Raw genomic sequence first — 27,099 nt, 5'->3', positions numbered from 1 at the left:
GAGCACCACTGTGCTAAAACAACACCTGAGGTGGAGGGGTGCTTAAAAAACTTCACATATGTTCCATGTTGGAAATGTTTGGTAAGTCTCTGAGAACTTGTCTTGTCCTGATGTTTACTGAACCCCTCCTTGTGACACATACGAGAAGTACTTGAAATTTGCGTTAGCTTAAGCTTAGGTAGAGAACTTTGGAAACATTCTCCTCTTACCTTCTCTTTCATCTTTCAGGCTTGCTGCACGCGCACACACAAACACACCCGCCTCCTTTGTCCATCAACCAATCACGTGCATGCTCTCTCATACAGATACCTTTTATAGGTATCAGGGATGACTGACAGGCAAACAGCCTCTCACGTAACACTGTGATTAGTCCAACACATTTACTGACATTAGGGAGAGCTCAGTAACTTCCATAACATTGCCTTTTTATTTAAATTTAACTTAACATAACAGTAGCAAACACATGTTGCCCAATCCACAAGAAAAATGCTTTTAATTCTTTCAAAGAAAGTCTGAGTGGTGGCATTGGATATATGAAAGAAGTGAGGCAGAATTGTGCATTTATACATGGAAGATGGTGAGTAATTTCATTTAATCAAAGTAATTAAGTATTTAAATACTGTCCATTTTAATAATCATAGAATAATATATCAGTAATGTAGTTATACTCTGATTTTCAGGTCCATTTTCTCCCTATTTCTAAAAGAAAACATCAAAACATGAGGGACAAAATGAGGGAAAATTTGAGTAACACTGAATTAGAGTGTAATTTTTAGGTACCAGGTAACCAACCAGCAATACCCTGGATATGAACTTAATCCTTACCAAACCAACCCACTATCAAGTCCTCATTCTTTTTGGGGGTCAGGTGGTCCTTCACCTGTACCATGTTGGTGGCGGTGCTTGTTCTGCAAAGCTGCTTTCATGTTGCTTACTTTATTAATGATATCCTTACTTTGTGCTTGAAAACAGCACACACATCTAGTGTCAGTATATAGTTTACAAATATTTTGTAAAACTTTCTTTTCTTCCTTGTTTTTAATCTTTGACAAGTGACTGGCCGATAACAGCTGTTTGTTCAGTCTAGATTCTTCTTTCCAATGAAATGTCCATTTCTTCTACAGTAAGAATATGTTAATGCTTTTTTCTCAGTGACACCATTACCGCATGCTATGTTTACAGCTGTTATGCAGAGTAGTCATGCACATCAGCTAATTGGAAGTTGTTCATGCGACCAACACTACAGTCAAACAGACTGTTCCATAACGGTATGTTATGACTTATGTTCCCCATTGTGTGATGACTGGAAGCATGCATGCAGGCCCAGGACCATAATTGAGAGAGTTTGTGACACTTAAAACTTGAAAATTAACTTAGAGCTTCACTGCCCTTTATTGAGGTGACCTTGGATGACTTATCTTTAGTTGGTGAGTGTTTAATTAAAGGGACTGTGAGGACTTTTATGGTGATCTTGAAAAAGTCTCACTTCTAGATATATGCCTGAACGTTATCCATAGTTTGAAATGAGGTTATCTGCGCCAAAAGAGATTACTCCTAATGCTACTTCTTAGCTTACTCATTGGGTTGAGTGGGACTGTGTTGATATACAACACATCAAGGTCTCTATGACAACACCACGCTGGCTGATGAAGCTTAGTAGTCAGAAGACAGACCTGTGTATTTCTTTTATTAAATTTGTAGTGATGGTGGACGCTGGAGCCTAACTGTCAGACAGAAAAAGGACAGAAGAGTAGAAGACAGCTAAACAGGAAAGTGATAGTTGTTAAAACTTGAGAGTCTATCAGTGAAATTAAGAGCCAGGTTACGTTTGCTCTGCTTGGTGGATGAGCACTGGCAGGACATAACCAGGATTCACTAACATTACTCATTACATTCATGTCTCAGGGCACTAAATAAAGATGGCTACCAAACTACATTACAAACTGACAGAGTTTGCTTGTTGTCATGTTAGCCTACAGATACGTCAGAGCACCAGGCTGCCAGTAGCGCTGCTTAGAGTCTGTTAAGATTAACATTTGATACTTTTTAGTGTTATTACCAACAACTGCTCCTTGTTTTCAGTTTCACCTGTTACTGCAGGTGCATTTAAGGACCATCGTAAAAGTGGAACACACTCTTTGTATTTTGTCCATAACACTTTTGGCCACAGATTAAAAGCCACAGCCAAAGTGGCACAGAATTTGTTTTCACTTCTGACTTTACTTGGAGTTAGGATCCTTCTCCTACAAATCACTTTGATTAGCGTGTAATGATTTTTCCTTAGTCTGTAGATCAGCAGGGACAACACAGCAGCTTCACACAGGAAGTAGAGTTCAAGATTCATTTATTACACCAAGATATTACACCAGAGAAAGTGTTAAAGAAGAGAAATGCTGCAGTTTTAGACACTTGATACAACCTTTGGAGGGGACACTTAACACATGATGCAGAAAGATTTTCAAACGTATCAAGATCAAAATATGATAGTTTAAATGTGATGAAACTATAACAGTACCAGAACAAAATTATTAACATTTTTTCTAAATCTGCCACCAAATCATAGCAACAAATGAACATTTTTTAAGACTCCAAATCAACTGATGCATTACCCGGAGAGAAAATCTCCACACTTTGGTTTTAAACTGTGATGAACTCCTGTCACCACTAGATGGCAGCAGAGAACAGATTACTGTTGAGCAGCATGGAGAGAAAGTTAGTGGTGCTCTGGTGGCATGTAAAGCTAAACATATGTTAAATGAAACCCTGAGGTTGTGTCTGCAGACCCGGAGAACTGTCTGAAGCATCACACAACATGACAAAAGTGGGAAAAAATAAAAATGACCCATTAGTTCAGTTTGGGGTTAAGGAGAGGCGAGCTGTCAGAGCCGGTTAATTACATCTAAATTTCCTCTGTGGCGTCTGTGATTGGTGTTGACAGTTGTGTCTACACAGCTTTCCTTGTATTTTAATCTAAAATCAATCTGTTAGGATGCCAGTTTGGAATTTTTTTTCATCTCCCAGAGTCTCACGCTGTCCCGATCTTGTTGTCTGAAGATTTTTTTTTTAGTGAAAGGTCCAAGCAAGCATGGACAACTTCATCTATGTATGATCCTAACCGCTTAATACTTTTTTTCTCGTAGTTTGTCAAAATAAAGCTCCAGTGAGGAACTTCCAGTTTGTTGACTTCCAGTCTCTTGTCTCATTAGTGTTCTGGTCTCCAGTATAACCTTTACAAGTACAATGTGTGTTCCACCCTTTATATGGACATTATTATCAGCTGCTATGATAAACACAGACAGAGATGATTTAGATTACATCTCCTGTTTTTCTGCTGAATTACTTAATGATTAAATGTCAAAAACAGCTCTCCCCAATCAAAGTCTGGGGCTGAAGAATCCAAGATCAGATGAGCTCCATCCTGAATCAAAGCAGCCTACCAATAATTCATCAGCACCAGCCCTTCTCTCATCTTTTGATGATTTAGTCATCAAAGTGGATAGTAAACTGATGTCCACCTCTGGTTTTTGCTGCAGCAGCCAAACCCCAAAGTCTTCTTCCAACAAAACTTAAAACCTGCAAGAAAAGAAAAAGTGAGTTTCTGTGAGTTCTCTCAGACACACTCTTGAATGGTAAGGAGTGTTCTCAACAGCTTTTCTTGTGCTGTGAGAGGTGTTTTTCTGCGCCTGATTTGCAACTAGTTTCGCCACCTGGTAAAGTTGACTTTCAGTGAGATGAAGGCTTCTGTGGCTCGGTGGTAGAGTCAAACATCCGTCCATCAGCTCCTGTTTTGTCACAGGTTGGAGGAAACACTGAATCTGAAGTTGCCCCCTGGTCTGATGGCCAACAGAGAGTGAATGTGTATGAATGGGCTTATTTCATCCTCACAGGCCTTTTACGTAACATCCTCTACCATCAGTGTTTGAATGTGTGTGTTAAAGAATGAATGTGACGTGTTGTGTAAAAGCACTTTGAGCTGTAAAGACTAAAATAGAGAGCTGTTCCAGTGCAGGCCATTTAGAGAGGAGTACAAAAGCTATACACACTTACTGGCCACTGAATTTGGTCCACCTGGACCCCCTTCTGCCTATACTTTTGGTGTCAAATCTTCAACAAGGTGCTGGAATCCTTCCTCAGAGGTTTTGCTCCATATTGACATGATGGCATCACGCTGCAGATTTGTCAGCTGCACATCTATGATGAGAATCTGTAGTGGGTATAAATCCCAGTTTGTCAAATACACTGACTAGCAACCCATTCTGATGCTCAGTTTGAACTTCAGCAGCTGGTCTTCAACATGTCTACGAAATTAAGTTCACTGAGATGTTGTCGTGTGATTAGCTGATTAGATATTTGCAGTAACGAGCAGTTAAACAGGTAAACCTGGTAAGAGACAGGTGAGCATATGCCTCATGCATCTCCATCTCCCTCCATTGTAAAAGAAGTTGTTGTTACTCCCTCAGGTCCACTGCAGAGCAGCACACGGAAATCACAAAGAATGGAGAATTGATGGATGTCTCCCATCGTTGCTCTTTGTTTACTGTGTTGCCTTTTTCCTTCAGTGCTGGATTACGCTGTGTCGTGCTGCTATGGTGTCAGGCCATCACGTAGCTGACACAGCTATTGTCACCCGGCTTACATGCTGCCTGTCACGAGGGGACAGGGTTGGCTGTGGAAACGAAAATAGGATCAGTCTTAACCGATCCAACCTGGACCACCCGGACTGCGTGGTGGAAATGTGGCTGAAGTGCTGTGACGGAAATGATTAAATCTAGCAACATGAAGGAAGTGGGCTTTTGATACTATACGGCAGTCGGTCAGTAGGGGGAGTGCTACACATTTTGGCCTCACTTAGAGAAAGTTGTTGAAGCATCCATGTTTTTATACAGTCCCTGGTCAGACTCTGCCTGTTTGTGTGTTTGGGGTTGTCGGGGAACGAAACCTGGAGAGCACTGCCACGAGGAAAATAACTAACAGTAGAAAAGACACGTTAAATATGTATAAGTTTAATCACCTATCAAAGTGCTCACAGCTTTAATGACATCCCTACAAACCCCCTGTGTACAGAGCTGATGAGATGTTTATTCAAAAGGCTCTGTTAATATCAGATTAATGCAAATAACCCAACACCTAATCAAGTCCACACATATTTACCTCAGAACAATCGTGTGTTCACCCTCCTCAGAGGTGCTGCAGAACACTGATTACTTCAAACGCTTGAGTCAGGGATCACATCAGATCTGAAAGGTACACCAGGACTCTAGAGAACGGTCATTGAATTTGATTTTACTCCAACACCATTAAATACAAATGAAGTCAAAAAGAAAAAGGTGAAGAAGAGCAGAAGAAAGCTAAACAGGAGACTGATAGATCATGGGCTAAAACACAGGTTAGCCTGTTCGTGATAATTTGCATTCCAACACACACGCAGCAGTCATACTGCATACTTAACATTCTTAGCTTCACTGTTACTTTTAACTGGTAATAGTTTCTTTTGATAGATAAAGAAAAAGTAATGTCCAAGTTAGCTGTTTTTATTTTCAACCTGCTAGCTCAAGTAAGAAGTTGATTGCAGGTGTCTTAAACTGCAGGACTCAACAAGAGTAAAGCAGACTGAGCTGCTCCAATTAGCTTCTGTGAGCTGTTATCTGTGCTGCTAACCGCTTACTTGGTGTCTTTTTAGCTCCCTGGGTTTTTTTTATTTTTTATTTTTTCATTTGTTGCTCACAGAAGGGTAGCTTCTCTTCAGTTTGAAAAACCCTCTCACACAGTCTATGCTCAAGATGCATTGTCATTGCTCTGTAGTGACTCAAAGTTGGTCAGCTCTCTGGGGTCCCCCTATAGCTTGGGGCCCCAAGCACTTGCTTGTCCTGCCTGTTGGCATGCAGCGCCTCTGTGTGGACAAAGCCCTGTGTCCAACTCTTTGCTGATCTTGTGCAAGACTTAGTTTCCTGTAATCTCTTTGCTGCCCCATAGCTGTCAGATGTATCACCATGGAAACACAAAGCTGAGGCACTTCCAGTCAGCATGTTGTTAATCGCTGTCTCGACCAGTGACCCAGTGGAATAGTGACAAACCTTAGAGATGACTAGACAGAAAAAAACACTAATTTCCTGGTGGTCTTGTTTGCTGTGTAGCCCATAAAGAGACATTCTGTTAAAAACCCCCTCAAAAAACCTCCCCACTGGAGCTTTAAGGGGGTTGATTCTCTTTGCACAGCATTGACTGAGAGGTTGGGTTTTTTGAGGGGTGGTGTGGGAAGTTTTTGGTGATAGACAACGTCTGGGGACCTTTCATTAGTGTTTTAAGAAGGAAAGACTGTCTTTAACTTGTGTTTTGATGCTCACATAGTTTAGTCCTCCTTGACCATCTCTGGATCTCCCTTGGTCTTGGTTTCTTGCACTTTTTCTGAACAGAGTAATCATTATTTGAAGCAATGCACTCACCTTTTCTCTTTGCACAGTGGTGGTTTGTACTTTTTATTAACTTGTTTTATTTGTTTTTGTTCTTCCATGATCCTGCAACCAGGGGTCATGACTCTCCCTTCTGTAAACGGCCATCTGTTATCATGTCACTGGAATTTTTCCAGCTTCAGGGGAGCGTTAGGCTTTGTTGGGTGAGAGGACATACTTTAGGGTGTTTTTCATGTGAGTCCTGGTCCTGGTTGTCAGGGTCCAGGTCCACCTTCAGAGTGTCATGAGATTTAAGAATTCTGATGTTGAATGACTTCAATGTGGTGTTGTTGATAGTTTTGTATCAAATTTGAATTCATTCTACTAAAAATAGAGGATTCTGCTAGAAATAGGAGATCTGAGTGAAAATCCTCTGCTGTGGATATTCTGAGGGGTTAAATGCAGAATACTTCTTCATTCCCTTCACGTCCTGCAGTGGAGGCAGAATCCATTTCGGCTCCCACACAGCGTATCTTATCTCCTCTCTCATCACTTAGTCGTGCGTTGCATTTTTTAATGCATTTTTCTGGGATTTTAAACAATTAATTAAGTTGGTGCAGCCCGTGACGCGAGCAGAATGGGATGCGCTGCCCCGAAAAATGCGCAGCTCCTCAGACGTGCTTGTGTTGCATGACGCTCCTCTCCCTCTCTCCTGTCTCTCTTTCTCTCCTTCTCTCCTCTCTCCTCCTCTCTCTGCCTTAGTTAAGGTGACCGGGCAGCTACGATCTGCGCTCATTATTTACTGACTACACATTTAGCGGCAGCGGTGGAGAGACGCTCCTGACGCAGATCTGCTTTGGACTCTGTTGTGACTGCTGGAATACAGCTGCCGGCGCGGGGGGTGGGTGGGGGGTGTCTGTGTATTGACATGTGAAGTGCTGGGTGACGCTTCATGCGCCAACCTTCACTCCTCAGGTGAAGCCTCCACACCTATAGGCTGTTTTTTCCCCCTCACCGCGGCTACATTCGCATCAGGATTCGTCTTTTCTCACCTCGCCGCTGACGCTTGGATGTTGGTAAAACGACGCGCATGCGTTGCGCTTGGAATAATTTTGCAGCCTAAGTTGCATCTCTGAGATCTTGTGTCAAAGTAGCTGGCAGGATCAGGAGTTAGTGATGTGGAGGACTCTGGACCGCGGGTGCTGGGGGGTCTGCTGCTTGTCCCTGCTGGCGACTGTGGTCTGCGGGGCGCAAAGGTGAGAATATCACGTGTCATGTCTGTGTCATACATGATCAATGTGTGATTTCTTCTTCTGTGAACATGAATGTGTTTCCCTGCTCAGTGCCAACGAGCCCAGCAACATGTCATATGTGAAAGCCACCGTGGACAAGCTGCTGAAGGGCTATGACATCCGTCTGAGGCCTGATTTTGGAGGTAAAGCCCCCCTCCTCGAGCCTGCTGTGCTCATGCAGCCTTATTAACATGTGCTGTGATGCTCGCTCACACTCAGCTCTCATATTTTCCACAGGCCCCCCTGTGGATGTTGGCATGAGCATTGACATCGCCAGTATTGACATGGTGTCTGAAGTCAACATGGTAAGTTTCTCTCCTCCTTCCCGCGTAAAGAAGACGACATCCTCCAGTAAAAGAAAAAAAAATAGCAGGGAGAAAAGCAGATTGAGGCTTGAAATCGGTGTCAGTCCGGTTCGCCGGTGTGCTTGCTGCAGCGCCGCTCCTGAAGGAAGCTAAAAAGATCCCCCCTCCTCCTCCTACTCCTACTCCTCTCTCTTTCCCTCCTCCTCCCCCCTCCGCTCCCCTTTTCAGCACCATGGAGAGATCCGCAATGTGTCAAAGCCAATCCGTATGCATCAAGTACTTCCCCTGTGGTGTCACAACCGGCGGAGGCAGAGTATTAACAAGACAGAGAGAGACAGAGACACGTTTAGTGATTCCGCGCACGCGGCTCCAGCAGCAGCGGTCAGGGAGACGGACACATGAGGGAACAGACAGGAGGAGGAATAAGACGTCTGTGAGCGCGTTTTGTCCGTTTTTTGGCCTCGATGCAGTAATTACATAACGGTTGTCAGTGAGTCAACGGGAGGAAGGAGCCCAGTGGAGCAGAGCGTCTGCAGAATATGATTTGACCACTTAATGCAGGCTATCAATGCTGCTGCTGTGAGAATATACACATCAGTGTTAGCTGGAGGAGCTATGTGAGGTCAGAGAACATATGTATGTGCGTGTGTGTGTGTGTGCGCGTGTGTGTGTGTGTGAAAACATACTTTCACTCTGCTGCAGCTCCACATGCAGACCTCTCTCTGCTTGTGCAATAAGCCTTATTTATACAATAGGTCTCTCATTCGCTGGCTCCTCAACACTTTGGTGCTGCTTTGAAGCAGAGTTCCTGCAGCTATATTTAGTGTCTGCTCAGGAGCTGCCATGAATCAAAGTTACAGATCACTGAATGTTTTTTTTCCACGTTGGAGCTGCATATAGGATCTGTGACAACTTCAGAGTTTGCTGCTCATTTGAATCAGAGTTGTTTGTTTACTCATGTACAGTGAATATTCTGCTCCTCATAATCTATACTTGGAAATAAGGGCAGGTGACAGGTAGCCAGCTAGGGATGAGTCCTGATTATTGAACAGCTAATGTGAGGGTGTAATGGCATCTTAAAAGTGCATTTTTGTGAATGCGTTCCACCAATAGTGGTTTAGTTTCTGAAAACAATCCCTATAACACGACGAAGCATCAGCACTAATTTCTGTCTAAGATGTAGAGCTGTAGAAAAAAACAGTTTTCTGCAGAGTAGTACTATTTGAATACCTGGTGAAAAGTCAGCATGATGATCTAAAGGTTCTAAAACATGGCATGAAAGATGACAGATGAGACTGTTTTCAGAATCACAATCAGAAATACTTTACTGATCCCTGAGGGGAAATTACATTTCAGTTACATCCCTTCACGAGGAAGCTGGGGGGCAGCCAGCGTGCCCAGCGCTCAGTTCACTTTTAAAGTAGATCTTGATTTCTTTGACAGAAATTGATCCACAATTGGTGCATAAATCTCAGTCCTAGTAGACTTTTTTAATGCAGGTTTTATCCAATAAAACCATTTTTAAAAAGTAGCTAATAGTCCAGCCCAGTGTTGACTCAAGGAGCAATCTCCTTCTCCTCGGCCTTCTGTCGTTAATCTTTAGGATCAAGCCAAGCAGGATGCTCTATCTACATTCTCAATCTTCCAGTTTAAATGAATAGTCACAGAATTTCTGGCAGCGAGAAATGACTCTCCAACAACTTGGTGTGAATTTTGTGCAGAAATTGTCACTTTTGTTGTTTTGTTTTTTTTTGTTCACTCTTCTCTGTATGTGTCTAAAACTAGTTTTATTTTCATTTTCCAAAATATATTCTCCGGTGACTTTTTCTGCGAGAATCGTCTCCAAATCTAAACCAGATCTGCAGCTTGGATCAAGACAGATCCTTCAAGATTTACATTCATTGCACACACATGAGTCATCTTTGCATGGCAGGGTTAGTCTGTTAAGTAAATGCACAGTGTTTGGTGAGTTGATGATGAGGTGTCATAGCGAGCCCGGGTTATGAATTGTTTAGCAGCTTGAATCAGAGCTAAGAGGAAGGTGACTTGGCGTGGGTGTTTCTGTATGTTCTCTCTGTGCATGTATGAACCCTGTGAGACCCACTCATGAGGTTCATCTATGACTCTAAAGAGCCAGAGGGAGGGGTTTGTTTGTGTCTTTATGGGTCAGCTCTGTGGCTGGCTCCAGTTCTGCTGTGACTCTCAACAGAATGGGATGACAGACATACTTTTTAAACTGTGACAATTCAAGGAATGTGAAATACTTTATTAACCAGTACATTAAAAATAAACAGTGTTACAGAGTTTCTGTAGAGAAAGGAGGTGAAATATCACCCCTGGTACAGGACTCAGGCTGTATGACGAGAAGTTGCTGTAGTTGCCATGTTGTGCTTTGCAGAATTTGGACAGCACATTTGAAGCCTCAAGTTCGCCTTTTTGGTTGGTGCCAGTTTTTGCACCCAGTGGTGACAGTATTTGGCTTCTTTCAAAGTTTTCAGTCACATGACCAGCACTTGTGAATCTGCACCAAATTTATGCCTGTTTGTCTACAGACATAAATAGAAACATAAAGTTTTGCTGCTCCTGACCTTCAAACAGACTTTTTCCACCACTTAAAACAGCTGAGCCTTCAAATGTTCACCCCTGTTATGTTTATGTGAATCCTGCCCTTCAACTAACACTCAGGATGAAAGCCTGTAAAAGGCCAGACAGCTTCATGTATTATTGATCACATGGGGTCAATAATGCTGCAGTTTGAGTTTTGCAATTGCTCATTATGACAATTGTTGCAGCCTTACTTGAGTTACTGTCTGGGTTAAGCTTCTCTGTGGTAGAAAGAAACTTCAGATGATATCATCAATCTTATACCTTGATTTCACCAAGTTACAACAATGCAAACCTAAAAACTGCAATTCCTCAAGTGTCCACTAGAGGCGGGCTGTAAACACCAGAAACCACAAGCACATCTATTAAAAAGTTTTAACAGCAGAAATAAACATGTTTACAGCTTAAAAAACATGAATAACTTTGGTCTGATTCTCAGCGATTATTTTATGACTCAGCATTTTGGCTGTTATCAACAAGTTTGTCCAATCAGAGGCAGAGCTGACTTGATTGACTGGTAGACACCCTGTTACAGTTAGTGAAGAGGCTTATAACCTACCTTAACTCCCACCTCTCTTCTTCCCACTTGATAAACATAAGTTACGTTGAGCCAGCCTTTTCAGCACCAGGCTTGAAACTTCTGCTTCAGAAAAAAGACGAGTGATCAGATTCAACACGTCCAGTGGGACCACATAACTCATGAGCTTTGGTCATCCATTGGAGATTATTGAAGTTTCTGAAGTCATAAACCAACGTCTAGTCCAACAAACTCTTCTCACCAAGTACACACTTTAAAAACTGCTATGTTAACAAACCTGGCAGATGAGGAGGTGAAAGAAGAACTGGGTTGGCTTTAGGGTTGTAAATGTTGAATGCTGAGGCCTCTGATTTGTGTTCCTCTCCCACCACCAGAAATCAGGACGCTGCTAACTTTTGTGTGGTGAAAGGTGGTGAAAATTTGCTTTTTTATTTTGTTGTGCCAACCTCATGTTAAGCTTTCTTGTTGAAGGCACAACCTCCAACTGAGAGTAAAAACCAAGAGTTTGTGTGCATTGATACAAAGAAAAACAGGGAATTTCAGACTCTTAAGCATGGTTGTGCATTTTATCATTCTTGACTATTTCCTAACTGTTGTTACACTTCATAAAACAAAAAAACCCAAAGTGCTCTTAAACCTGGCTTTTTTTGAGTCTATAAGCAGACAGAAAGATGTACCCTTCTTTGAAGAGCTGAAGCATTTGTGTGTGAGGTGCAATGCAGGGATCAGCTGATGTCTTCTTCTCGCCTCTCCTCCCTCGTTATCTGCTGATCCTCTCACTTTCTGCTTTGTCTGACACATCTTTTGCAGCTCGCAGCCACCATTTCTCAGGCACCTCTCATCTGCAAGGACACACTGCAGCTCCTCAAATAACTTTCATCGCACTCCTCCGTGGTGGGCTGCACTTCATTGATCTCACCTCTGATGGGAGAGAATGTGTTTCCATCACCATCAGTGCATCTCATTGCACCTTTATTAAACAAAGTAACACGGACTCCGTCGTTCTCCTGTCACTCACAGCAGCTCTCTCTCGCGGGTAGGACGCTGCGTCTCTGACCAAAAGTGGACTTGAAGACTGCTGTCGTCAGTTACCTGCTTTAGATTTGAGTTACTGCAGGTTTTACAGAGTGAGCTTGAAAAAAAATCCTTACGTATGACATGAATCTTTTGGACAAAGTTCCAACAGAGCTGTAAGCATTAGAGAGTTTATTTTAGTTTGTTTTTCAGTGCCATGATGCCCTCTAAAAGCCACATCACGTGAGTCCGAGGAGCTTCTGTGGCAGCTGATAATTTAACCAGATTAAACAGTAAGGTCATTTGAGAGAAAAAAATCTGTGTGTTGCAGTTTGTCCTATTCTAAAGGCTCCTTTAAATTGCCAAACAGTATATTCTACTTTGAACTAAGTAGGAAGCACCTGGTGCTTCTGTCCTGTCTGATTTTTCAGCAGTTGAGTAACACAATATTAAATATTAATATTTTGGCTCAAACTCAGTGGAATAGTGAAGGATTCAAATGCTAAAGAACAGTCGCTTTAGCACTTGAAATCAGCTCCAAAATGTTGATGATGGTAGTTAGTTATGTGGTGTTTGCTAGTTAGCCTGCCTCCCACTATAATCAGATAATGAACTGAAAGGTTTCCAGAGCCTGTGAATGGTGAAGACTGCTGACTGACAGTTTTCCAGAAGACAGTCAATGACCCCCTCCATAAGGAGGGTACGACACTGAAGGTGATCGCTAAAGAAGCTGGCTGTTCAAGAACTTGAGGTAGCTCAAAGAATTTAAACTGCAGCTGTCTCATCCCTTGAGTCAATCCACTCTTGAACTAGAGACAACATCTGAAGCCTGGGCTCAGGGGGAAAAGAACTGGACTATTGCTCTATGGTCCAAAGTCCTCCTTTCAGTAGAAAGGAAGAATCCAAGTCCAGAGTGAAGTTTCCACCCTCAGTGATGGATTGGGGTTCCATGTCATCTGCTGTTATTTTCCAAAGTCTAGAGTCAACACAGGCATTTACGAGGAGACTTTGGAGCACTTCATGCTTTATTCTGAAGATTTCATTTTCCTGCAGGACTTGGCTCCTGCCCACAGCGCCTAAAGAACCAGAAGCTTGTTCAATGACAACAATGTTATTGTGTTTGGAAGTGAATCCCGTAGAGAATCAATGTGGTATTATATTATTGGTGGGGGACACTGGAGCCAATAACGCAGTTGAGCTGGAGCAACCTGAGCTTCAGTAACACCTCAGCAGAGCCACAGAGATACATTTCTTTTGATTGGCTCGATGGAAAAAAAACCCCTGAATGCTTGAAATATTTCACTCTGTGTAAACTGAATCCATAAAATATGTGTTTCACTTTCTGACTTGAAATACTGCAGTAAATGAACTATTCCACAATATTCTGAATTATTCGGGTGCTCGTCTGTCTTTCATGTTTCTGCTCTTGTTGTGCACTTCCTCCATTGTCACAGTTTAAAAACCACCATTGCACCAGAAGTGCTGCCTTGTTGGTTGTTTGAGTGCAAAATAACTCCCTGGTGTCAGACTGAAATGCAAATAAGTGTCCCCCCCTGCTGGAGCCACGGTTGGTTGTTCCTTGAGCACATTGGCAAAAAAGAAAAAAAAAAGAAGGGAAAGCGAGAGGGAGAAACAACAGCAGGGTGCAATGCTAAATCAGTGAAGAAGTGAGTTTTCTCTCTACGACTAGATGCTGCTTCTGCTTTGCAACTTTTCTAGTAACACAGACTAATTGTCAGACTGTTCATTTGCATCCTGTGGAGCTTTTGATGCAGGAGACTTTTTCTTTTTTGTGCACCTGATGGGATGCTCCTTTTCTCTGACACTGCAGACCGCCCCTCCAGGTCAGAGACAAAGACTCTTGCTATTTTAGTCTGCATGGTTAAAGGTTTTTGGAAAAACTAGAGTCAAATGCATGGCATAATGTGAATCACAAATGTAAATCTTGAATGATATGGCATTGATTTACTGAAATACTGAATCTATTTGATTTATTGATCAGAGGTAACAGGATCAGGACTGCAGCTGTTCATCTCCGGTGGTATTTCTCTGAACACTCGCACACAAACATACTTCTGCCTGCCCTGGCATTGGCTTCATGAAAGTCATGTAGTGATCTGGAACCAGCTGAATGAGCTTCAGTGATGTCCCTGAGGCTGCAGAGAGGAGAGGACCAAACTGTTCGCAGCCAAATTTCAGAATACGAGAATAGCTGCCAAAAGTAAACGTGGCTGCTACAGCTGGCCGCAGTGAGCACTGGCAGGAAGTGAGGCATGTGGCTGCTTCTCTTTATGACTCACACACGGGCATAAGGCTGAAAGTGGAAATGTGGCTCTCAAATCTGTCTTTGAGTTTCAGGTTTGAAGGCAAGGATCTGTGAGTAGTAAACAAACAACAATACTGATTCCTGTGTAAGCATCTCAAGAGCCTGTGGAGAGCATTTTACTAAGCCTGCATAGATTTTATACCATCCATCTTTGAGACAGTCCATGGGTCAGTCTGACTGTATGTTCAAAGATTTATGAACAGCTTGTTTTGATTCTCATCCTATTCCTGTGGCATCTTAAGCAAGATCTCTGTCATGTGTCTTCTGCTCTATAAGCTTCATTTTGGTCATGCTGTTTGGTGATTAAATGAAGTTGAAATGATTTGCCAGATGTTGGAATTAAAGGAAAGAGTAAAAGGTGTTGCAGGTGTTTAAAAGAGAGAAAAAAAACTGAAGGTAGCTCTATTTCCACTACAGTGGGCTCTTTTAAAGTGGTTTAGGTGATTCAATATATTAATTAATAATTATTATCAATAACAATAATAAGTAATAATAATAGTAACAATAATAACATAACATAAAATGTATTTTTATCATTATTATTATTATTATTATTATTATTATTATTATTATTATTATTATTATTATTATTGTTATTATTATTGTTATTATATTTTTATTTGATGACGATGATGATAATAATAATAATAATAATAATACATAATAATGAATAATAATTATCTTAAAAAATAATAAATTGTTTAATAATAACTTTTATTATTTTTATAGCACTTTTTAAAAACTTAAAAACACTTTTCATTTGTTAAAATCAATACAAGGGAAGAACATAAGTCAAACAAAACAACAGTACAATCACAAATTGAAAGCTAACTTAACCCCATTACTGCCTGTCAGTAATAAACAATTATACATTGATAGATTGTTTTTATGTGTTTTTGCATTTTCACAGTTGTTAAATTAAGTGGAGATAATAAATTTGAGTGAAGTACACACAATAGTTATAAATAAGTTTATTATAATTATAAACATGAGAAGTTCATCCTCCTGAATATATTGTGACATAGTGGAAATGATACAATGTTTGGTATGTGTAGAATATGAATCAATGGGTAATTATGAGATACAAAGGTCAATTCAGCTACTTCAAGACCTGATAGGTTATGTCGCAAATTTGGAACAACAGGCATCAAGGGGTTAAAATGATAAGTTTTCAACTGATTTCAATGTTGAGGGTGGGGGCGGCTGTGGAGAACACTCTGTCTCCCCAGGTTTGGTGCTTGGTCTATGAGAGGGAGACAGAAGGTTGGTGTGTGAGGAACCAAGGTGAAGTGAAGGAATGTGGTGGTGGAGGAGGTCAGTGAGGTAGGAAGGGGCCTGGCAGTGGAGGGCTTTGTGAGGAGGAGAATTTTAAACTGTCTGCAGTAGAGGACGGGAAGCCAATGAAGATGTTGGAGGATGGGGGTGATGTGGTCATGGGAGGTGGCAGGTGAGGAGACGTGCAGTGGAAGTTCTGGATGTTCTGTAATTTAAGGAAGACTTGGAAGATGTACCATAGAGGATGCTGTTGCAGCAATCAAAGTATGATGCAATGAATGTATGAACAAGTGTTTCAGCAGCAGAAAAAGAGAGAAATGGATGGAGGTGGGCTGTTTCTAAGGTAGAAGAAGGCCATTTTAGTTAGCTGGGTGAAAAGAAAGGTCACTGTCAAAAATGGTTACAGATGTGAGGTAAGGAGTTATTAAAAGTGAGACTGAAGTCCTGGATGGGATTAGTGAGGGACTTGAGGATGATGATAATGAGGTCGGGTTTGTTGTAGTTATGGGGTAGGAAATTGTGGTATATCCATGTTTTTATTTCAGTGAGGCAGTTGATGATTGTGGAGTGTCTTTCTGTGGTTATGGATTTGGTGGAAATGTAAATCTGTGTGTTACTGGCATAACAATGCCACGATCAGATGCACTCAAGGTAAAAGCTAAGTTAAATAATCTAATAATGATGCATTAACCAGTAAAGTGATCTGTGTGCTTCTTAACGGAATAAACAGAGTGCAGATTTTCTTCATGGTAACGTGTTTCTTGAACAGGTTAAAGGAACAGACAAATACCTGTTACTGTTTGTTTGATAAGAGTTATTGCAGACACACAAACAGCTGCTTCCTCGTGTCTCTCCCGTGCATCTCTGGTGGGAGGGGCTAAGACGCAAGTGAACGACACAAGTGGAGGAAGGAAGGGAGGATGAAACTTTGGAGCTTTGAGATGCACCCAGCATGTCCGACAAATTTAGCTCCATAGGTTTAGTTTCCCACTCTCTTTTCCTCTCCTGCTCTGTACTGCCTTATGTGTCAGACGATAAGTTATTTCTCATCCTCTTTTGCAGATAATGGTAGTTTGAGGTGAGGGTAAGTGAATTAGACATGGCTCTGCATCAGAGGTGGACCACGGTTAGCAGCTGTAGTTAGCCAGCCCCCTGCAGGCTGACTTAGCTTAGCCCCCCCCCCCCCCCCCCCCCCCCAGCAGATTGCGAGCAGCCGTGATGCAGTGGCTGAAAACCAGCATGTTCACATTTTAAATAAATCTGCCCCACTTATCTGCACACCTGCTAAGCATGCTAAAAAGCCTTTGAGGCTAAACACTCCGGTGATAGTCAGAAATAAGAAGTTAGTGACACCAGCAACCATAGTCCTCTGCCTCCAGAGAGGGCAACATAAAAAGACATTAAAACTGCTGCTGGCAAAGGAGAAACGTAGATTTAAAAAGGGAGTGATACGTTTGTTGGTGAAGATGTTTGATTATTGAGTATTGATGCTCTGTTAAAGACTCTTTCTATACCAAGGTGGATCACCAAACATATTAACTTTTATCATTTTCATTATCTATCAATAATATCCAGAAGTTAGGGATACACATCTTCCTCCTTTTCCTCCCCTGCATGTTTACAGTCTAACTCGTATCCAGAGACTGTGTGTTCAGAATGGTTATGGTTATTTCATTACCCATATTGGCCTCAAGAGGAGAAGAAAACTACTTGGATCCATCATTTCTGATGAAAACAGGGAATCTAAATGCTGAAAATAGAAACTTCAAACAGAGATAAGGACATAGATAAAGTCAGACGCTCTCTTTGGTTGTACATTTGTTGTTCTGGACTGAGATGTCCGCTCTGTGGATGGACCAGCTTGACCCATCCCTGTGAGTAATGGCCTTCTACTTGTTTACATATGGACGAGAGTCAGATGAAGAGGCGGGCTCCTACAGATTTCCCTGAGGACGTTTGTCATGTCACATTCGGGCCAGTCAGGCGACCTTGTCCCTGACACTGACTGGAGGCCGGCGGACAGGCCTGTGTGCTCATGAAGCATACGACTGAACTTGGCAGTTAGTGAACAGATTATGAGGAGATTGCAGATCATTGTCAGGCCTGTACTGGCCTTAGTCATCAGACATGCTGTGCTGTCAGAGAGGAGGGCAGCTGGTGAGGTAAAGCGACAGTGATGCGACGTGAGGTTTAGCTGCTCGCTCGCAGAGGTCTGGCTCCTTTTCCCAGCGTGCACACTGATCGGCTATGGCATTGTTTCTGCCTGGATGATGCATAGTGCTCTCTGCAGAAAGTAGCACAGCATGCGTTCATGTCTGAAGATACGTTGTTATTTGTCTTGTGAATGTCAAATTCTGGCAGGTGAAGTTTGATCGTTTGCTATCCCAGCATTCCTTGCAGAACCAAGGGGTCGTGTCATATGTCCGACTAGGTTCACAATGTTTGTTTCACACTGTGCTTATGAGGATTTTCAGCGTTGTGATCAATCAGTAACAAAGCTGGTGGGCTGTGGGCCAGATTTTCAAAATAAAACATCTTTTTTTCCAAAATAAAACATTTTTTAAACCTTTGGTGCTGATAATCTCATTTTAAATTTTGGATTATAATCAGGCAGGTATATTTTAAAGTGAGATTTTTTTTCAAGATCACTCATCAAGTCCTCACAGGGCCTTTAATGAGAAAAATATGAGCTCTACAACTTTGTCACTCAAGAGTTCTTTTAACCAGACTGACGTTTTTCTCTGGTTGTCATGGTTTCCATGCTTGAGTTATGAATAAATAAATATGTCCTACTATGTCAGGGGTAGCCTACCAGTCAGAGACCAAGAGCCGCAAAAATTACAGTGGTACTACAAAAAGACACACTTTCTCTCACACATAAACGAAATGACATAAAATGAAAATCAATAAGTTCCCATCTATCTATCTAGATAGCTATGAACACATGAGCGATTAAGAGGAGCACATATAGAGAAGAGAAACCGAAACTTAAGTATCATTCTCATCACCCAAGTATTAATCAATACTGATCCCAAAGTAGGCATCAATATATCAATATTTTAGATTGATCAGCACACCACTACTCATAACAATATATAGATCTATATGTATTTTTTTAGGAATAGATCAAAGAGCCACACACTGAAAGGCAAAGAGCCACATGCGGCTCACGAGCCCCAGGTTGGCCACCCCTGCACTATGTTTTAGCACATCTTTGCAGGAGTCCTCTGTCTGCCGTGTGCTTTAATGACACATCATCTGATAGGAGACACCGTCCCGGAGGCTGTGGGAAGCTCGCTGCTGCCAAAATCAATCAATAGCTTCAGCACACAAGCAATAAGCAGCCCATCAGCTGTTAATGAAAATGTGCACATTGCCTTCAGTAGCATCAACAGCTATGTCTGCATTACTCTGACAGCCAGCTAATAAGATTACACAGTCACCAATGGATCTTATAGCGCTGCCTACTGTTGGTCATTTGATACAATGTGAAACTATCTCATCACTAAGGTAGAGAAGCTCTACACCCAAGAGCTGATAGCTCTGTTTCTGATAAGTTGACTCGGCATGTAAAACATAAGCCTAGTGCCTGCATCAAATGGCAAAGGAAGGAGAAAACGACAGCAACAGTTGCTGCACATACAGGACTGATATATAAATCTTATAAAAACCGGAGCACATAAAAGGCCTCATACAAAGTCAGCTGTTGCGTTTTTATAGCTTTTAAGAAGACTCTATCATTTTTATTAGAGGTAAAAACCAAACTCCTCAGAGTGACAGAAAATAGAGCCAGCACTAAAAGCCTTTCATCCCCTCATGAAGCAGTCAGAATGTTTCTCCTCTTGTTTCTTGGTGGAGAGAGTCATTCCTCTTGTCCTTGAGTTCACTGCAGTGAGAAACCTTGACTTTTACTGAATCGTCACTTTCTACCTTTGTGTGAGAGCATACTGTGGTTGGCATGGAAACAGAGGGAGGGAGAGAGGAGGCTGGTTGGTTTGGCAACAGAGAGAAGTCTGATTGGTTACACACAGTCAGCATCTCTTGGTCCTGTGTATCATGATCACCGTTACAGTAAAAGTGTTTTGTGTGCATCCTTTAGGAGCCTTCAAAGCAAACAGAATATTTCTAATGAGATTAACTGATTTTTTATTAAATACAAACAAAATATCGGATCACAAGTCTGTGTTGAGTTTGCTGAAATGGCAAAATAAGGATGCATCTTAAGAGAAAAGTCAGAAGTCAGGCTTTGTCAGGCCTCTCTTTGAGAGGAGAAGAAAGCTACTTTGACATCGTTTGTTTGTTGAATGGAAGCGGATCCATTCAGGGAAGTCAGGAAATCTAAGTGCTGATTGTCTTTAGTGACTCAGCATCAAGCAGATTTGTGTCTCAGAGTAAATGCTTGATCCAGAACAGATTGTTAGCTGCTCTTATCTGTTTATAGAAAGAAAGAAGTCCTCCTTAGATGTGATTACGTTGGAGTGTGTTCCTCCTGTTTTTGCTCTCCATACACACTGTTTTCCTCCAGACACCAAAGTGTTCTGACATCCACCAATCAAAAAGAAAAGCGATGTAAACCTTCAAACAAAGAACCGTGTTGGAGGGTTTTAAAGCAGCTCTGCCTGTCTGAGTTTTTCCAACCTGAAGCTGAGATGTGGTGCAAAATGACTGCGATGTTACCTCAGCAAAGCTTTCTGTATGATGTCTTCCTGGCTGAACCCAGAGATGGAAGAATTAGGTCAGGCAGGAGCTCACTGCAGTGGGGTCAGCTTGGCATCACTGCACATGCTCTGCTGCGCTGCTTGTTTATTTGCTGCATTAAAATCAGGACAGGAGCAGTAGAAAGAGCAGATTCTGAGACATTTACAGAGAGACAGAGAGGGGATAATGGGTGCCTTAAACAGATTTGCTACATTGGAATAGAAAGTGTAAAGGACGACAAACTGAGGGCATTTTAAGTCCATGTTGTGCTGTCAGCCTGGAGTGCGGTGCAGTGTGGTGCAGAAACAGCAGCAGCGGTGCAGCTCCGCCTCTCCCTGCCACCACGCTTTAGCACAGCTCATATGCATCACGTATTCAGCTCACGTTAAGGTTGCTCAGCCTCCGAAACACAGACGAGCCACACCGATGGGTGCTGAAGGGATCAGCTGTTTCTAATAATAGCCTCTTAGAAAGTTTTCATCCCCAGTGGGACTGTTACCCCCACCCACACCTAACAAACACCCACAAACACACTCATAGACACTCTCACAGAGGTTGTCCTCACTCTGTGTCTGTGCTCTATGAGAGCTGGTGTCACCTACAGTTTATTGGAGGCCTGTAGCAGAAGTATAGAGTGGCTTATTGGCTTAACTATCTGTTTTATCACTTTGTGATCTACTGCAGAGCTACAGAGGAGCCAATGCTTCAATCTAACCACTCTACTGTCACTGGAAACAGATTTTTGATCTCCTGCCCTCACAGCTGCAATATAAAATCGCATCATCCTCAGGTGATCAGGTAAATGAAACAACCAGCCTTACAGACCTCACACTTCCAGGTAAAGAAAACCCTTAGTCATGAACACACAGTTAAAGGGAGAGCAGCAGAAAAGGCAGCCTCTACAGGCTTTTTATTTGCTGCAATCAGAAAGGCCTGATTTCACAGCATTTTTTTTTAAGTGACACAATGCAATTTTTCAATTTTGCTTCTTACACATCATCTGTTTGCAAGTGTAAAAATCACAGATGCAGCCATCTTTTGGCTTCACTCTACAGATGAAAAGGCAGATTGTCATAAGGCTTATTTTTCCTTTAATGCAGATGCAGATATGGTCTGTGACTGTCTGTGATAATGTCCATTCCAACCCACATGCAGCAGAGAGTCTATCAATAAAATGAGGAGTGAGGTTAAGTTAGCTCTGCTTGGTAGATGACTGGCAGGACAAAGCTAACCAGGATTTACTAACGTTACACATTACAAACATGTCTTAGAGCACCGGGCTGCCAGCTGCGCTAAACATAGACAGATACTAAACTACATACAAACTGACAGTGTTTACTTGTTGTCACGTTGGACAGATACCTCGAAGCACCGCGCTGCTGACAGCGCAACATATAGCAGACTGCTACGTCTGCTTGATGTCACTTATAAATACCTTACCTCAGCACATTGTATCCAGTAAAAAGTTGTCTCTAACCAAGAAAATTTGTTTTGATCCAATTTCCACATAATATGCAATCAAAACAGATCCTTCTCATAGCATCTTTAAGTAAGTACTGATGACAATATTGGTCTGTAATGAACTGTGGATAAGTTACATCTAATCGATTATGAATGTATGTACTATTGATGATGATGGGATATAACATAATGAGTATCTATAACCATTAATTTATAATTGTAATATCTAGATAGTTTTTGTGACAGGGAATAGCTGGGCTAAGAGATGCTAAGGACTCCCTTGAACACTGGATGATTCAAGGGACTGTCCTAAAGACAATCGATTTATGTAATTTATCAACTAGAAAAACAGTCAGAGAGCACAGACCTCCACCAAGCATATTGTGATTGTCACCAACACTTTAGTCCTACTTTAATGTTATACTCCCTTTCAGCAGACTGTCTGCTACAATTTGGTGTTAGTTGCAGGGTTGTACCATAATTTGTTACCTGACAGTGTTGAAGATTATGATGACCTATGACATATTTCATATTCTGGATCTTAGTATCCAGAATATTGGCAGGATCTGGATCGTACTTTTACATCCGTCAGAAATTATGGTGATCTTGTCTTGAATTGTTTTACAAAGCAATCTGACAATTTATGGTGGAGTTGTATACACATATGGTGAAAACGGCCCTATCTCATAATGATAAAGAATCCTTTAAAAAAGTCCTGGATCCAGACTGTGACTTGGATCACCTCCAAAATTTAACCACGTCTTCCTTATCTCATTTTGAAAATTTCATCAAGATCTATTGTTTAGTTTTTGAGTTAAGTTCATAGACAGACAAACTCTCCCAAAAACATAGCCTCCTTGGCGAGCTAACCGAGGCACTTGTCTTCTGAGATCAGTAACCCTATCTTTGACTCAACAAGACAGGAAAATTGTAAAAATGGCAACTTAAAAAAAAAAGAAAAAACTGAAAGAATTACACTTAAATTTTTGATCTTTGTAGTTTTAGTCTAGTTTTACTAGAGTGAGTAAAGGTCATTACCCATGGATAAAAGTGGAGTTACGTAAGAATGGTCTTTACTCCCAAGTCATGTACAAAGAAAGCACTCTTGACTATGGCTCTATATTTAATCTTGAATAAAAGTGCTCTAGCTTGTTCTCTTTTTTTTTTCTTTTTTTTCAGATGGTCCTTAAATGCACCCGCAGTGAAAGGAGCATGTTGGATAGTCATTGTAAATGTGTCCAACAGATTTCGAAACAAGAATAAATGGACTCAGAGCTCCTAACGCTAACAGCAGCAAAAAGTGGCAAATGTTAAACGTGAAACTGACGTCAGGCCAAGAGCTGGTTGTGATTTTATCACTAACACACACCAGGAGCTAAAATAATCAATGAGCATGAGATAGCTGCATGGAGAAGGTGTGAACATGTACCCACAGCACACCTGTTAAAGGTACAAGGCTGAGCCAGCTAAGCTAACTCAGCGAGCCTGATACAGGAATGCACTTCCTGATTGATCAGACACACGGTGGAGGAAATATCATGGATCCACTACAAACATTTCCACCTCATTATCATCTGGTCTTGGTCATGGAAAGATAAGTCGATGAAAATTTATCAACAGCCCCACCACACTTCACAGTGGATGGCTGTTTTTTTTAAGAATGCGTGATCACAAGTCTTCATAAAGATGCTACAGGACTCTTGTTAGAACAGCATTAAGACAGTGTACAGATATCTTTTGAAAATCACTGTGGATCACTATTTCTATGATTACAGAAGTGACTTTAGTGTTTTTTGATGATGAAAACAATAAAAAGACATATAATTAGAGCTACTTGGTCCTGGACAAACATACTGCATGTATTAAACCTCATTATAACATATAGAGAGCTACAAACAGCCCAAACACTCTTACCTCAATGAGTCAATGATGAAAGTCTCAGAGAGCTGTATCACTACAGTTTTTAATGCCATTAATGTCTGCGGGCATTCAGCAGGAAGTCAGCCAGAGAAGAACTTAAACGTGCTATTTTCAGACCCATGAATCATCACGCTCCTCTCTGATTTGTTTAGCAATTCAAATTTTTCAAATTGTTAAATGAAGTGAAACAAACAAACAAAATTTGGGTTGAAAACATTTTAGCATTCGCTCCTGCTGAGTAAGTTTACGATGAATAGATCGGAGGTAAACTTGGAACCAGCTTCATTATTTTTCCGTGGGGTCAAGAGCATCATCATTCAGCTGTGTTACCATCCAGAAATGTCTGTATTTGCCTCATAGCAACAAAGCACCTTACCTTTTGGAGAGCAAACTATGAGATCAATCCAGCATGCGCTTGGGCTGAAATACAAAAAGAGGTCTTTGCTGCATTTCATGTCAAAGTTTCTGAATATGGGAACTAGTTTTAACTTTGACATTATGTCCTGAAGTGTGCAACAGGTTTTTTAAGGGACATATGGAGTAAAAATTAAAAATCAATGACAGGCCCTGTGAGGACTCAAAAGACGAGTAATAAAGTCATAAGCATTAAGTGACTGAGTTTCTTCTTTGTTGGGTATTATTTATAAGTTTTTGTATGATTGTGAGTTGCTCTGCTTGTCCTCTAAGAGTTAAGGAGTCTACATGCTGTGCTGGTGATCCAGTTTATGTATTTGTTCTTGATGAAAAAACAGCAGTGTTGATCCTAAAGCTGAGAACAAGCCTTTTCTCTCATTCTGCTGTTTTATGACCACAGAGAAAAAGCTTTCAGACGTGCCTGAAGTACATGGTTGCCTTTTTTCTGCGTTCAGAAAGTTTGTTTCCCCCTGGCTTGTTGGGAAATGCACAATAAGCATCTTTACAAACTGCAACGAATGCTGAAAGCCAGAGAGCTGTGAGTGGAATCTTAACAGCAGCTCTGCACCTCAGATTAGCTCGATAGAGGAGCAGTGTGCAGCTTTCTCCTGCAGATTTCTGGAAAGGTTACCTGCAGTCAACTGAAGCATGTCGATGAGTCGTTCAGCTGAACGCCTGCAAGGCTTTTAGAAGCTATTATAAATTCTATAAATGAAAGAAGCCGTCTTTCTGTCAGCTTATACATGCTTCCTTATGCTTGTTTCTTTCTTTCTTTCTTTGATGCAGTAGAAGACTTCAAGGCACTGCAGCCCTTTGCATGAATATCTAATAATCAGCCCTGTTCTTCTATTATGCACCTGTTTTCCCCTTTTATTGTCTGCAGGCTTCTAACACACCACCCACCATGTTCAGTATACACACGGAGGGTGTCAGTGTTTGAGGATGTGATGATGGCACATTGTGAGCAGGTGCAAATAAAAAGAGTCAGATGCTAATAAAGAGCTCTGTAGAGCAGAAGATGACAGAGTTCAGTTCTGCAGTAATACAGTGAACAAATGCTAACAATCCCTCTTCCTAAAACTGATCACTTTCAGAGAATCATTACCCCAACACTCAGCCACGATCAAGAAAAACACCATGTCAGTGATTATTACTCTGTTTGATGTTAACAGACAGAGCATCATACACTGAGGATACACAATGATGACGTTTTGCTCTGTGTCCTAACCCCCTGATATCAGATGGTATTTGTTGTGTTGCTTGATATAAACCGTGATGGTGGCTGTAAAAATAGCTCTGTCTGTACAGCTCTGGATGCTTCTCTATCACACGTCAGAACTTCAAGTCCTCAAAGGTATGTCATGGCAAATCCAAGCCTATCACAAACTTTTAAGAAGAAGCATGTGACCCGTTGAAGTTTGAAGTATAATAGGGGGGTTAGTGTAGCGTTCTGGGTTGATTTGGCTCAGCAGTTAAATCATGCACTGTGTGTACTGAGGCAAAAGTCCACTGGGTGGGTGACCCCGGTTTGAACCCAACCTGTGGCCTTTTACTGCATGCTATTCCCACCTGTCCCTCTCCAGCAGCAGTGTGCTCAAAAGAGGGACAGGGTACATCAGCCCACGGTGGTTCCCACATGTGCCCTCTTTGACACACCCTCCAGTGGGTAAAATGTGACAAAGTGACCCCTAGGTAACTTCATTGTTTTTATGGGTTTGGTCACTCTAGAAATGTATTCTTAGAGTAGATCTTTAACTTAATACATCTATATTCCTATTTTAAGAGACAGGAGGATCTGTTTTAATTAGAGTGCAACAACGCTTTTTGGCCTAGAGTATACACTATTATGGAGACGTGACTCTTAACAAGGCATTTGTTAATTTTGTAAATGGAGATCAGATTTTTTAACATTACTTTTCTTTGTTCAAGGTATTTTTTTTACCAGATACAACAAGATGATGTAAGCTATTTATCAACAGTTTTGTAGAACTGTTGTTTTAACTGTGACAACAAGCAAATGGAGTTCAGTAGCCAGCTATGTTTAATGCTACTGACAACCCAGTGCTCTAAGACATGTCCGTAACTTGTAACGTTAGTGAATCCTGGTTATGTCATAACAGTCATCTACCAAGCAGAGCTAACGTGACGTCGCTCTTCATTTTATTGATAGACTCTCAAGTTTGAACAGACCACTGCAGAATAACTGCTGCACATGGGTTAGAAGAAATCATTTTTAGCAGAGAAAAACGCAGATCTCTCTTCTCACTACTGAACCTTGTCAGCCGGTGTGGTGTTGTCATAGAGACTTTGATGAGTCCTGTGTCAATCCAGTCCTTCGCAACCCACTTAGCTAAGCTAAGAAGTAGCATTATGAAATAACCCCTATTGGTGTTGATAATCTCATTTCAAAGTGTGGATTACGATCAAGCATATATCTAGAAAGGAGACTTTTGCAATATCACTGAGGAAGTCCTCACAATCCCTATAAATCCAGAAAGTAAAACTTAAAGAGGGGTCATGTGGCTTTCCCATATTCCCTGATCAGAACACTCTGTTCTAAAAATATCACTAGATCTTTACCAGCCTCGTTGAAATGATGAGGTCATTGCATACGGATCTCACCGTTTCATGACACATTGGAGGGACGGACCTAAAACACCAAGGTCTGCCCATATCTCCACCTCAAGAAGTCTCCAGAGGGCTGGCCAATCAGGGGGAAGGGGATGTGTGGAGGGAGGAATTGTTTCTTTTTTAGACTTTATTCCCATAGTAACTTAAGATAATTTACATCGGGGGGGCGCTTTGGCAGACCTTGATGTTTTAGGCCCATTCCTTATGAGGATCTGGTTCTACTTTTAGAACA

At 41.5% G+C, this 27,099-nt stretch overlaps 1 protein-coding gene across 2 annotated transcripts in view; it reads left to right on the top strand.

Moving 5' to 3' along the window:
- gabrb1 (gamma-aminobutyric acid type A receptor subunit beta1) overlaps positions 1 to 27,099 on the top strand; it is a 59,181-nt gene continuing 32,082 nt past the window's right edge. The window contains exons 1-3 of one of the 2 annotated variants that reach the window (XM_074692763.1): positions 6,892 to 7,645; positions 7,733 to 7,824; positions 7,919 to 7,986. In XM_074692763.1, coding sequence (XP_074548864.1) covers positions 7,566 to 7,645; positions 7,733 to 7,824; positions 7,919 to 7,986 — 240 coding nt within the window. In that variant the 5' untranslated portion in view covers positions 6,892 to 7,565. Of the gene's footprint in view, positions 82 to 6,891; positions 7,646 to 7,732; positions 7,825 to 7,918; positions 7,987 to 27,099 lie in introns of those variants that run through there. The other variant, XM_074692764.1, reaches the window with a different exon arrangement.

Source organism: Halichoeres trimaculatus, unplaced genomic scaffold, assembly GCF_033239565.1.
Source record: "Halichoeres trimaculatus isolate MK-OKI-2021-1 unplaced genomic scaffold, fHalTri1.1 fHalTri1_scaffold_17, whole genome shotgun sequence".
NCBI lineage: Eukaryota > Metazoa > Chordata > Actinopteri > Labriformes > Labridae > Halichoeres > Halichoeres trimaculatus.
This window is presented reverse-complemented; position numbering and strand designations above follow the sequence as displayed.